This window comes from Mixophyes fleayi, chromosome 10, assembly GCF_038048845.1.
Source record: "Mixophyes fleayi isolate aMixFle1 chromosome 10, aMixFle1.hap1, whole genome shotgun sequence".
In the NCBI taxonomy this organism is placed as follows: Eukaryota; Metazoa; Chordata; class Amphibia; order Anura; family Limnodynastidae; genus Mixophyes; species Mixophyes fleayi.
This window is the reverse complement of record NC_134411.1, coordinates 32,461,985-32,476,423: the sequence shown is the minus strand read 5'-3', so window position 1 is coordinate 32,476,423 and position 14,439 is coordinate 32,461,985. Positions and strand designations below refer to the sequence as shown.

Sequence of the window (14,439 nt, the reverse complement as noted above, 5' to 3'; positions counted from 1 at the left end):
TGGGGTGTGAAGTGCGTCCATGTAGTGGGTCATAAATCCAGGTGTTAGGTTGAGTCCTTGAGTCAATGACTGGAATGTTCTTATCAGTTCGAATTCCCAGATTTTTCTCTCCCTGTTATTTTTTTAAAAAAAACTTTCAGTATTAAGACTTTTAAATCTGTCATTCTGTGTCCTGGTCCAGAGAAGTGTTTACCCACGGGGGTGATGATGATTTTAATGATTTTATAGCCTTCCTCCCCATTGAGATTGTGTGTCACTTTGTGGTGTCCAAAGTCTCAGATTTTACTTCTGAGACCGTCTACATAGTGATCCATAGTTTGGTTGTGTCCCGGCTGTGGGGTACAGTTTGTCCTCTTTTTCTTTCTAGGATTTTATTGTTATACATTCAGATTGGTTCAGACAGTGAAGACAGAAAACAACACTTGCTATCACTGAGTAGCCTCCTGGATTACAAACAGGAGGAGGTTAACAGCAGGGTGCCCCTAGTGGTCACTTACAATACCCACATGAACATCTTGGGGAAAATTGCTGCTGACCTTCAGTCCATATTTCAGAAAGACAATAGATTGAAGGAAATATTCCCAGATTTACCTCTCCTTTCATACAAACAACCTCTGAACTTAAGAAATCTCCTCGTTAGAAGTGCCCTCCCATCACCATCAGAGACTGGCACCTCTCCTTGCAAAAACAAAAAATGCAAAACCTGCACCCTTGTCCTACCAACAAACACAGTCCACATACCCAGCACACAGCAGGACTATAAAATCACTGACACATTCTCATGTACATCCTCCAATGTGGTGTACATGATACAGTATACAAGGTGCCCTGAGGGAATCTACATTGAAGAGACCAAGCAGAAACTGGAATCCAGGATTAATCTAAAAACACAATAAAGACGACTCTGGACACCTCCGTGGGTAAACACTTCTCTGGACCAGGACACAGTATGACAGATTTAAAAGTCTTAATACTGAAAGTTTTTTTTAAAAATGACAGGGAGAGAAAAATCTGGGAATTCAAGCTGATAAGAACATTCCAGTCATTGACTCAAGGACTCAACCTAACACCTGGATTTATGACCCACTACATGGACACACTTCACACCCCACAGGAGAGTGACTCCAGATCTCTGAACTCCTAGGACTTTCACTCTTCCATCTGTAACAAAAACCTCAGTTTTATTACTTTAGCTTATCTTAATGATGCATTCCTCCCCCCTCCTGTACAAATTGTTTGATGTAACATCTCTTAAATGTTGTGCCCTTTTCTCAGTCATTCATTTGTAAACTTGCCTGATGAAGGGGCCTCTGTGCTCTGAAAGCTGGCAAATATAAACATTTCTTTTGGTTAGTCAATAAAGGTATCACTCCTATAATACTTTAGTCTTTTTTTACACTAAAGTATTCAACAGCAGATGGTTATGAGAGATGAAGATCACAGATCTGAAGGTAAATCGTGTAGATGTGTACACATAAATCGGCATGATCATCGGGACTTTCAGTTGTTGGTGAAATCGTTACAAAAATTGCATATGAAGTAAGACTGCATAGGTGTGTACCCAGCTTAATGTGTCTATATAAGCAAAGCATAATAATTAGAATGACAAAAACAGCACTCACAAAATAACTCTAAAGGCAATTTTTCCAGCAAAACTTCAATAGTTTCATCAAAACCTTGTTACTTCATCCTGTTTGCGAATGATACTTTATTTTCCATCAGAGTAATCAGTCATTGGTTATCTCTATGAATGTAGGGATCAGATTACACAACAATGTAAAGGACAATTCACTGCTCATTGCAGGAGTGTCAGTGATGTGTACAGAGCAGATCCTCCCAGCCTTGTTCTGAAATTCCGATGACCTTTTAAAACCAAGATACGGGCAGGTCTCAGACACCAACTGTGTCTCCAAAAATACCCACACAACACAAACACAGACAGGGATAAAGGAAAGGGATACGTGAGCAGCTGATTCCTCCAAGCCCTTAGGATGAGCTATTCTATCCACCAACAAGACCAGGCATATCCTATAGCAGAAAGTTATCCTGTTTCTCCCCTCTGACGCAATCCTCTTTGTTTGTGCGACACCTTTATAATTCAGGAGCATCAAGGACTTGCAATACTCAGCTGCCGCACACAACAAAGCTTATTTTTTTTATCACAAGATTTGCATTTTTAACACTGAAACCCAAATCAGACGGAAAAAAAAACCACAATGAGAAAACAAGCCGACTATTTATAGAACAGCTTTGAAGTTTGAAATTCTTCTGCGGTAATTCCGACAACATCAGAGGTTCCAAACAACGGGTATTAGAAGATCTCTTATAATCGTGAGCTTCCACCGTAGACCGAAGTGTGCAGGGTCAAATGTCAACTTCTTAAAGAGCCCGTAACGTCTATAAGATTTAAATGCGTAACTGTGCCTAGCAGACGGGGGGGTGTATCACTGGTCATAACCTTAGAGTTGCGTCTGACGCGATGATGACACAAACGCGTTATTATGGCCCCGCTTACAACGCAGAAAATCGGTCAGAATAGACAACAATTAATTATATTTATCTCTTACTGGCAGAACATGTGTTCTTAATAGAACTATGTTCCGGTTAATAATTCCCTACAGAAAGTGCGTTTCCCCCACCCAGTCTTCATCATCATCATCATCATCATTTATTTATATAGCGCCACTAATTCCGCAGCGCTGTACAGAGAACTCATTCACATCAGTCCCTGCCCCATTGGAGCTTACAGTCTAAATTCCCTACTATAGACACACACTCACACACAGAGACAGACAGACAGAGAGGGAGAGACTAGGGTCAATTTTTTTGATTGCAGCCAATTACCCTACCAGTATGTTTTTGGAGTGTGGGAGGAAACCGGAGCACCCGGAGGAAACCCACGCAAACACAGGGAGAACATACAAACTCCACACAGATAAGGCCATGGTCGGGAATCGAACTCATGACCCCAGTGCTGTGAGGCAGACGTGCTAACCACTAGGCCACTGTGCTGCCTTCATCTTTCATAACTGCAGACAGGATAAAGCCAAAGATTGATCCGAGAGTGAACAATGTGTGGGAGCAGAGTCCACTGCAACTGCGGTTAATTAGGGCCACCAATGCAAGGGGATTTTCCCTGATGGGATAATAGGCATGAAAGGAAAGTTCACAGCTGGGGAGGATTTTCTACAGCTACATAAAAGCAACGCAGTGACCCCCGACCGCCCTCCGGGATCAAATTCACCCTCAGAGAAAAGAACCTGCGTTTAGAACGTGGCTTCTTTACAAAAGAGAAACAGCACCACCCGATGGAGAGACGTGGGAATCACACGTGCACGTTACAATGTTTTGAGCAATATTTAGCAAGACAACGCGCGCCAACAACACAGTTCAATTATCTGACTCTATAGGAATGGTTTTACCCTATTACAAGTACGAATGAAGCTGCAAACTCCAGATAAAGATGGCAGACAGCTTGGTTACACGTTCAGCTTGTACATTTGCTTGTTTGGAACGGGGGCAGTTTCTAATAAATCGATAAGTTGCATTTTCAGGAAAATTGGTTCGGCCTACAAAATGGCTGCCCCACTGTGTGCAAGAGAGGTTCAGAACGATGGCTGGTCAGACCCTTCTCATGTAATTAGAACAACATATATTTACAGGACACTGATTGGTGGTGTGGCAGGTCGTTTCTCCTGTGACTACTGCGGGAAGTTCAGTCTCTCATCAGCCCTGACGTCCTGTGTTCCTGGAGGACGCGACGTCTACTTGTTGGCCACCGCAGACAGTTGGTCTCTTATCCGTCCCAGTCCTTCCAGCATGGTGTCCAAGGTTTCCTTGCCGAGTTCCATCGTCAATGTGGACGTGGCTGGGTTCAGTCTGCACAGATCGGGGTCCTCCTGGATCTGGAGAACAAACAACACATGTATGAAGCCAGACATTTTCCTACCATAACAAATAATCCCGCTTCTCTCATTACGCTCCCATTACACACGGCGGAGGGAGACATTTTGTGAGCCGGACCCATATTCGTGAGAAGGCAGCCAATCAATTTCCAAGAAACCGGACATCTGCCTCGGTGATGTCACATATTCCTAGCGAATTGATTGGCTGCGTTCTCAGGACTATTGATTTAACCCCCAAAAATGTCCGTCTCCTCTATGTGTAAGTGACACAATGACGTGTGTGTTCAGAAAGGTTCTGAGCTGCATCAACAGCCACAATAATGGGGACGTCAGTCCAGCAGATGGCTGTCTGGGATTCACTGTCATCAATACGGAACGTGTCAGACATTCTCCACATATGAGGGGAGGAGAAGAACATCCCTATTAATCATATTTCCCAAGGTGAGGTGCAAGGACAGGGGTGGGAAGTCGCGTCATTTCGACTACACCCCCACAAAAAAAATGTTATATAGCCGCAGGGGGTGGGGCCTCAATGACGCAATTATCCGTAAATCACAACACGGTGGCTCCCATCTTGCCCGCTTCACTTGGAAGTGGGCAGCATGCAGGAGAGTGGCCTGTCCTCCCAGTAGTGGGCAACTATGGTATAAATAGGTCTTCTCACATTATTCCTGCATATAAGCCCCATTGTGTGACATTACATCTAGAGGGACAGGCAGCACCGGAGCGTAGAATGTATTTTTCTACTAAGACCCACAAAGCACCAACATTGAAATATTCATATATGAACCATTACCTCCCAATTACATGACGGACAGCGGAAGCCCCACCCACATCTTTAGGGATGTGACCCCATGGGGTCTGATAGAGGTCAAAAAGCTGAGACTGCCCCCTCTCTATGACTAAATGAATCTAAACAATGCATTGTGACAGAGCAAGACTGCAAAGCTGTCAGTCACTCTGCTGGGTTAGAGAATCACCGCTGCAGAGTGGGGGAAACACAGTACTGAGTGAAACATAAACCTTACAGTCATGTAATTCAGCTCAGTAATATATAATAGACATTTCTGGCCAGGTCTATTACACACGCGTTAACTCTCCTGGAAGCAATATCTGGGGCATTTGTGACTGCTGAAGTCATCTCAAGGTGGTTAAAACAACATTTAAGATTAAAAACAAATCTGGTTTATATTATTTATTATACGATAATGTATCAATATTCCAGATAACAATTCCTTATGATTTAATTCCAGAAACGTTTCCCTCATTCACCAATAAGCGCAACTGTTCCACTCACTTTCATCTGCAGCAGACACGTGGGCACCGCCATGCTGGCGACGGAGTCCGACGAGGTCTTGATGTCCACTCTCCAGTCCAGATCTACGAGACGCGGTAACGAGACTACAGGGGGGAAGGAGAGGATTCATTATACAGGACAGTGCCTGATCCTAAACTCTCCACCCAGACCGATCATTAGTGTCCCTAACGCAAGTGATTTATCGCTGTGTCGCACAAGCGTCTGGATGATATTTATTTTTATACACTTAAAAAACTTTTTGGTGATGGTCTACAGAGTAAAGTTTCCATTTTTGCAGATGACACTAAACTCTGTAAGGTAATAAAATCAGAGCAAGATGTAGCTTCTCTACAGAGGGACTTCAATAAACTGGAGGATTGGGCGGCCAAATGGAATATCAGGTTTAACACAGATAAATGTAAGGTTATGCATTTAGGGATCAAAAACATGATCGCAATCTATAAATTAAATTGAATTAATTTAGGAGAATCTATAATGGAAAAGGATTTGGGAGTGCTCGTAGACAGTAGACTTAGCAATAGTGCTCAATGTCAAGGAGCAGCTGCAAGGGCAAACAGAGTATTAGCATGCATAAAAAGGGTATAGATGCAAGGGAAGACAGTGTAATTTTGCCACTGTATAAATCGTTGGTAAGACCTCATCTTGAATATGCAGTACAGTTCTGGGCACCACTCTATAAAAAAGATAATTTGGAGCTAGAAAGGGTTCAGAGAAGGGCGACAAAATTGATGAAGGGTATGGAGTCATTAAGTTATGAGGAAAGGTTAGCCAGTTTAGGCATGTTTACTTTAGAAAAGAGGCGTCTAAGGGGAGATATGATTACTATGTACAAATACATTAAGGGTCAATACAGAGAACTTTCGTGGGAACTTTTTACCCCAAGTACTATACACAGGACACGAGGTCACCCCCTAAGGTTAGAGGAGAGGAAATTTCACAACCAGCAACGGAAGGGGTTCTTTACAGTAAGGGCAGTCAAGATATGGAATTCATTGTCAGGGAAGGTTGTGATGGCAGATTCAATAGATATGTTTAAGAAAGGGTTAGACAAATGTTTTGCGGAAAAGTGTATCCAGGGATACGGCCGTTAAATAAAATGAAGGATAGTAGTGGATGTAGGGTAATAATAGAACTGCAATATTGGGTCTGGGGGGATTTTCACAACTGAAACAGATTGGCGGTTGCCTACTCTGGATCAATTTCAAATATAAGTGCAGAATCGCAGGAGATCCAAAATAGGTTGAACTTGACGGACTGGTGTCTTTTTTCCAACCTCATCAACTATGTTACTATTTTACAATCAACTCTATTTATATTTTACATGGATAGGATTTTACCCCAAAGCCTAAAACTTGCCTGCAGGGCCAAACTTATCATCATCATTTATTTATATAGCGCCAGCAGATTCCGTAGCGCTTTACAACTGGGAACGAACACAGTAATAAAACAATACTGGGTAATTCAGAGAGGTAAGAGGTCCCTGCCCGCAAGCTGATAATCTATGGGAACGTTACTGGAGACATAATAGTTTTCTAGGGGGTGGCCCTAGGTTTTCCTTCATAGGGGAGTAAAGGAAAGGGGCTTGTATTGAAAAGCGAGCTGGAAAATGTACAGGTAATGCTGATTAGCGCCACTAGGGGGCGGGCGCGGACACAAACAGATGCGCACTTACTGCTGGCGTTCTGGGCGTCACCTCTCCAGGAAGATCTAAAGGAACAGAAAAATGTCAGGAGACGTGTAACCTATTCATAACACGTTCAGTTCACCTCGTTGCCCAAAACGAATGACCCCCTGGAGCAGGTATCACCACCAAAGCCATGTGACACTTGTGATATATGCAAATTGTTCCAAATAAAAACAAATCTTCTCAAACACTAACACAATATGTATTTTGTAGTTTTTTTGGTCTTCCCGATTACTTAAAACTCAGCTACACCTTAGGAATTTTTACGTCCATTACGCGTCTATCTTCAATCAGTCCAGAACTATTTACTAGAAGATACTTCTGACTAATACCATATTAATCCAAGATATTAAAGTCTGCAGATCCCCCTCCCCTTACTAGTCTTATGGACTCTCCCTGGCTATGAATTCTGGGAATTGTAGTTTGAGGAGCCCTGAAGGCACTTGGTTAAATACTCCACTCACACGTTCTCCAGGATGATTTTGGTCAGAAGATTTTTCAGGTTCTGATGGAAGTTGTCTGGGAAGATGGAGAGTATCTGGTCGGCCGTCATCAGCCCTCTGTATACCACATGGCGGGTGAGTGCGTGCAGTCCGTGTACGACCTGCCGGGGAGGGGAGTGTAGACAAAGCAAAACAGTTGTATAAATAGAGGATTTTATTCCATACAACACATTGGGTGTGACATTATTATTATTATTTTGTTTTCATGCATTAAACTTAATAACCAGATTGTTAATTTACTGAGATTTCTAGAGATCTGCAGCACATTGCTCTGTTACAGAAGCCCCTCAACACAAACTTATTGATATTTTCAGCAGAGCATCTCGTTATTCACACATCAGTAAATGCCCAAAAAACAGATTTTTTTTTTATTTTTACCCCATTAGATCATAATTATCTGCAATTCTTAAAGTAAATGGCCGCCTTCGTATTCATTTAGTCATTGTTTGTACAAGCCGACTGCAACTTTACCTTACTACGTTACTCCCCGCCTCCCAGTTGCTTTCTGTGCTTTTTAGGAATGTTTTATTAGGATCAGGAAGACAATGTTGATTCCCTGGGATAGGACAAAGCTGCTTACTGGACTGGAATAGTAGCAGATGTATTGTACAGCCGAGCTGCGTTGTATGTACCCCCTGGGCCATGAATATAAAGAAATACCTGATTGTATAAAGACATGGCTAGGAGGCACAGAAGAAAGTGATATACATAAACAGTACTGTATCTATAAAACGTTGTAGTAGGGCATGTACAAACCAATAGAAGTCATGTTAAGGTGAACAACGCTATCATGCTAACAAGTATATACTTCATGAGCGTGGATTCCTCCTTACTAACTCCATACACATGACCTCCAGGAACGTTTACCACCCCTCACCTGGGCGGCTTCTTCTGACGTGACGGAGAGGTTAGACGACACGCTGTCAATCAGATGAACTGAGCCGAGGGCTGATCGCGGAAAGGAATCTTTGCAAAGCTTCTGTACCACATCTTTGGAGGAGGCCTGGATCCATAGAGACAGATGAGCACAGGGTGGATGTGATAAGTTATTTATAGGATATAGAACAGACCAGGCAAGAGAGCATATGCAAAACCATAAATTAAAGTCATTGTTAGGTCGGACAGCCCCTTTAAATGAGACTGCAGAGTATAACATTGGCACAACTCCAACTGTTCTTTACAAACATCAGCATGTACAGCGTGTCCTAAAACACTTCAGTAATAAAGATATTTTAATACTTAATGCCAAACCGATCATTCCACAGTGAAACTGTATTGATTGTGCGTTAAATATTCATGGAACAATTTGTCGCTAGATTAACAGGGCGAAAACTTATTCACAGGCAATTGTAGACACCCCACGGCAGCTACTGTGCTCGATTCATGGAGAGCTCACATAGGGCACCGATAGGCAACCTTAAAGCAGAATTTATATAAAGCCCACTCCCTTCCTATTAGACATGCCGGATGTAGGGCCGCATCTGTGTCATTCTGTCCCTCCCATGTAAGATTAAGCTCAGATCTGGTCATTTGTTGGCCATGTGGATAGACCATAACGCAGAATGAGTGGCCACTTTGAAACAAAATTAGTCAAAAGTAAATGCATCAATGATGTACTATTTAATGCATGCAAAATATGAAATAAATAATTTTACTGGAGAAGATAAATGTCACCTCTGATTTTAGTCCAAATTAACATGCAACGCCTACCCCGCCCTTAATACAGGTCCGTCCATATAGCCTTCTGTTGGGGTTCCCCCTTATCATAATCTACGAGAACTCAGACAACAACAAACATAGAATAACAAAGGCAGATTATGGGATAGAAAGGGGGGAAAGTGGATCCCGTACTGGGATACCCTCATAATTTCGTGTAAAACAGGAACATACTCTACAGACAACGACGTTCGATGGGTAAGCAGCTACAGCCACTGACTATGGTCATGGATCGGTACCAGTTATATCCCCTGCTTGACTGTCTGTCTCTGGTGTGTTGCAATCTTCTTTTGGGAAGCGAGACGCACCCTAACAGCCAGGTCAGCGGACGATACTTGATGCCATTTCATATTTTTAAATGTTTGGGACACTCCTTACACCTATGTAAATACACCTTCTCCTCGAATGTGGGGCTGCCTGGTATTCTATATAAACCAGAACAGTTTATTGTAAATGTCAGGATTTGGGGACAGAACTGAGTGGGTTTGGAATATGGGAACCTCATTTGGTTAGATTGAGTGTAAGAGTTTTAATAAAGGAGTATTCTAACTGAAGGTTATATGAACTCCAAGATATTGGAGATAATGCTCCCTGCATATAAAATTGAAGGGTTCATATTTTGGTATCAGAGGGGACACAGATGTAGAGAAGCTCAGATATATCAGTGTTGACTACAAGCCTTGAAATCTTCCCAAAATGTCCGTTCAGGGTGGGGAAGCGACGGCTTAGTCAATGCTAGGATTGGGCTCCGCAGCTAAGGAAGGCTGTGACACCACTGTCTTGCAGCACAACCGATTCTGTAGAGAGTACAACTCAAGACCAACAGCTTAGGGCCAAGTAGTAAGTGCTTCACGTGTCAACAAATGGTCCCTTATATTTCATGACCAGGAGAACTTAGAGGAAGAACGGCCGACTCAGGCTATGAAAGCCATTTCAATATCCAAATCCAGGATGTAAACCCCTTAATGTCAGCCGGAGCGACTATATTAATGCTGCTTCACGTTTTAACCAAAATATTCATGATGAAGCCCTCTCGGTCACAGAATATTAGTGGTTTATTTTATTTAGAGTAGGCAAACTAAAATACTTGGTTCTCTATCTTAATATCCAGATCGAGTTGGGAGATAATGCATTTCATTTAAGGGGGTCCTTCCCTGGTTATTGTAAAAAGGTTATGTTGGCTAAGCTCATTTTAGGCGGTATGGGTTTGGCAAAAACTATAAGGATATACACGAGGATCAGGTGTGGAGTCAGGAGGTCCCCAAATGTCTTGTAGAATATTGATCCTAATAGCAGCATTGAAATGTTTCACCATTTGTCAGGGTTAGATGTGATCCTTCGAGCGTTATAATGGATAACACACTACTGAGGATCTCTCTTTAAGCGGTCAGCTAAGAGGCAGCTTGATTTGTTTGATAAAACATATTATTATTTACCTACCTCAGCTTTTTCTGCGAAAAGAGATAACTTTTATGAAGTTTGTTCCTTGTTTCTATTTGGCGAGTTAGAATTGATCTAGATAGATGTGCGACCTTTCCGCTCTAGAGGTGCAGAGTTATAATATCAGATAAAAAGTTTTAACCAACTCGAAAACCACTTGATTTATACCCAGCCCATCACACTGGCATCCACTACACTAGACAGACTTCTCTGACCAATTCTTCTTCTGTTAAACCAAGGGGCATATCCAATCATCTGCAGAGTACCTCCAGAAGAGGCACGAAGGCACTCCGCGTTATCACAACATCGCAGATTTCCCTTCGCAACCCTGTGTTGGGGGAAATCCGCAATGTTACGGCACCGTTTTACTACAGAAAATGCACAGCGACAATGTTCATGCGGCTAATTGAATATGCCACCAAATATGTCTGCACCTCTTCATCAAATAAACCTGCACGTGTGCTATAAGGGTATCAAGTACCGCCTAATTTCTGTAAATTATTACAAGTAATCCTTTATGTCTGTAGACGTTTAATCACTTCCCCAACACTGGAATATTTAATTACAAATTAAAATTAATTAAGATAATTATGCAGTTTAGAATTGCACACCACAGCCACTGTAAAAGACTGATTAATATCGCCTTTGGTCTACACATTATATGTGGCGCTAGAATAATTTAGGGATCTAAACTACATAATTAATGATGAATGACCCCTGGCAGCTGCCTGGAGCCCAGCTGGACAGCACATAGTGAGAACCTGTGATCTATACTACATGGTGCAGTGCTGATGGAGCTGTGATTATACAGTGTATATAAAGCTTAGTAATATAATGTTATAATGACATCCTACAGGGTTTACACCCTGACCTCATCCAGCCAGTATAGGACTACAAGACCCAGCATGCACTGCAGTATTGAGGCTTTCATGGCATGCTGGAGCTTGTAGTTCCACAGCAGCGGGGGACAGACACAGGTCCCCCCCTAAGACACTCACCTTTAACAAGAGCTGCAGACTGGAGAACTCACTCTCCTGCAGAGCCATCTTTCCCGTCATGTGACGGCGATCACGTGCCTCAAGCCGCCGCCGCCCGGCCGCAGTGCATGCTGGTAGGTGTAGTTTTTGCTTCACAACTCTCTCAGATGAGGTTAACTCACCATTCTGTCAATAAGTCTGCAGTTAGGATGACACAGTGGGAAATGCTGAAGAACTGTGACACTATAATTTCCTATTTGCACAATAATGCTTGTTTTATATTGTAGTGTAATAATGAGCATCACTTTTAGGCTTGTCTGAGCCATGTCTATCTGGACACATATGAAATACACATGTGCTGCATGGCTTTGTTGCAGTTAGGTCACATGCATGTTACACGCCTGTGCTTTTTACCAGAACCGTAACTTAACATTTTAGCGCCTGGGATGAGAAGCAAAAACTGCCCCCGCTCCCCCCCTAGACATCAATTTTAACCAAATAAACCAAATATATTCATTAATGGCGCCCCCCCTTCACCGTTTTCACCCTGGGCGGTCGCCCTTTTCGCACAGCCTTAGTGACGGCCCTGGTTGTTACAATTAGATGTCTGCACAGATCGTAGTTCAGCCACTGCTTGAAGCACTACAAGTCCCATCATGTCATGTCACGGTGGCTAAGTGGTTAGCAAGAGTTACCTTGAGAGCAGTGATCTTCATCTCTCATAACCAACGGCTGAAAAGTTTGTGACTGTTTACGCTACAAATATCTGCCTACACTGCTGGGCGTGTATTGTACAGGTTTAATATTACAAAAAGGAAAGGGACAAATCTTTAAACTCTGGGAATGTCGCTGAAAATTAGGGACAGTGTACAACTATGGTATAAGGAGCAAAAAGTTATCTTAGCGCCAGTTCGGTTCATTCGTCACTGGTCTGTGTAAGGCCGAGTCCACATGGGCATTTTTCTTGACTATTTTATATTTTGTTTGCATCATAGCCAACTAGTCCTAAACATGCGTCTCTGTGGATATAGCTTAATGCTAAAGCTATTCAACTATTCCGAATACATTTTAAACCCACATCACTTACTGTCAAGAGTGTTACTATATAAGAAATACATTTTTGCACAGTGCTTCCGTGGAGGTAGTTGTACATTTCTTTTTCTTTACCGATATGAGTTTGCCCAATGCCCTGCCTCTTAAAGCAATATTACACAGATTTCAAAATCGATGTCTTGTACTGATGAGAGATTATAAGGTTGAAACAGCTGTTTATGGTTTGGGATGATAACTAGATTCTAGAGCAGTGCCAGACAATAGGCGGCCCCCCGAGACTTCACCTGCTGCCCGTAGCTCCTTTGTGCTTTATTGTCAGATTTGTTTTTTATAGCTTGTAACACCCTGAATGTATCAGGATCCCCATGACTTTTCTAGAGGCTTTTTCCTTTATCTTTTGGATTTGCATTAGCTGTAATGCCTTCATTACAATTGGAAAAATATTTGAAATTACCATTTACATCCGCTAGGTAGCAGCAGAGCACACTGAAAAGAAAGCATTGGTTTTTTTCAAGGCATTTAAAGCATTAATTTTAATGTCATCTTTTATTTGCTGCATGATTTAACTTTCTAACTTTTGACATGACTTTGAGAAACAGCTTTGGCTCTTTATTCATATCTGCCAACCCAACGTCTCTGAACGCTTTTCACTTTCCAATTGCAATTACTTGTGGCTGTATTAGTTAGTTAATGTTAAACAATTTGGATGTCTGAATGTTGTTTATATAAAGGTGATAGGAACCTCCATCATTGTTCTGTGCTGCTGGGGACCCTGCTCCTTCCACTATATAACTCTCAGTCTGTGGCTTCCTGCTGCCTCCATTTCCCTCCTCATATCATGTCACTGCCCCTGTCACATGCAGCCCTGTCCTCACTAACACATCACTTGTCTCCTGATATACTCTGTGCTGCTGGGGGACCCTGGAACACAGAGATAATGTTCATTGAGGCAGATTCAATTCGGCCACGTTAGTCTAGGATTAACGCGGCGTTAGTAGTATTACTTTTAATATGGTCATTTTAACCCAGATTGTGACTCGCGGCCCCAAGGGGTGCGAGCAAAAATCAGCGTTAAAATTACTGTACTAACGGTAATAGTGCGCAGGACGCGTTATTCCTAGAATAGCGCGGACAAATTTAATTGTCTGCTTTCCATACTGGAAGAAGTTTACTGACAACTCACTTGTTGTCAAATGTATTCAAACTTTGCAGACCATCAGTATTTACAGACCGGACAAACTTACTCCTTTATATAGTTTGATAACATTAATGTTTCTGATTTTCCCACATATTTTCCAATTGCATTAACCCTAGCTGAATTAACTTACTAGCTAAAAGACTCACCCCACACAAAACTTTCACTTTTGTGGTGGAATTCTGTAGGTTAAACATTAATTCCCAGCATTCCATCCCAACCGATTCGGTGGTTCAATGTCTGCCTGCAGGATAGAAAACCGGTATATATGTACCGGCCAGCACAATGGCCTAGTGGTTAGCACTTCTGCCTCACAGCACTGGGGTCGTGAGTTTGATTCCCGACCATGGCCTTATCTGTGTGGCGTTTGTATGTTTTCCCCGTGTTTGCGTGGGTTTCCACCGGGTGCTCCGGTTTCCTCCCACACTCCAAAAACATACTGGTAGGTTAATTGGCTGCTATCAAAATTGACCCTAGTCTGTGTGTCTGTCTGTCTGTGTATATTATGTAATTTAGACTGTAAGCTCCAATGGGGCAGGGACTGATGTGAGTGAGTTCTCTGTACAGCGCTGCGGAATTAGTGGCGCTATATAAATAAATGGTAATAATAATATAATATATAATTCTGCTTTAATAATATATAAATTC

The 14,439-nt window shown here is 42.3% G+C and overlaps 1 protein-coding gene across 1 annotated transcript; it reads right to left on the bottom strand.

Annotated features, from left to right (window-relative positions):
- Positions 1-2,217: 2,217 nt before the first annotated feature.
- COMMD9 (COMM domain containing 9) lies at positions 2,218-11,671 on the bottom strand. Its single transcript, XM_075188356.1, has 7 exons — positions 11,565-11,671; positions 8,288-8,413; positions 7,372-7,511; positions 6,896-6,930; positions 5,203-5,306; positions 3,015-3,905; positions 2,218-2,644 (listed from the first exon to the last, which is right to left on the bottom strand). Exons 1-6 carry the CDS (start codon positions 11,622-11,624, stop codon positions 3,765-3,767), a joined length of 606 nt encoding a protein of 201 aa, XP_075044457.1. The 5' UTR covers positions 11,625-11,671; the 3' UTR covers positions 2,218-2,644; positions 3,015-3,764.
- Positions 11,672-14,439: the final 2,768 nt, after the last annotated feature.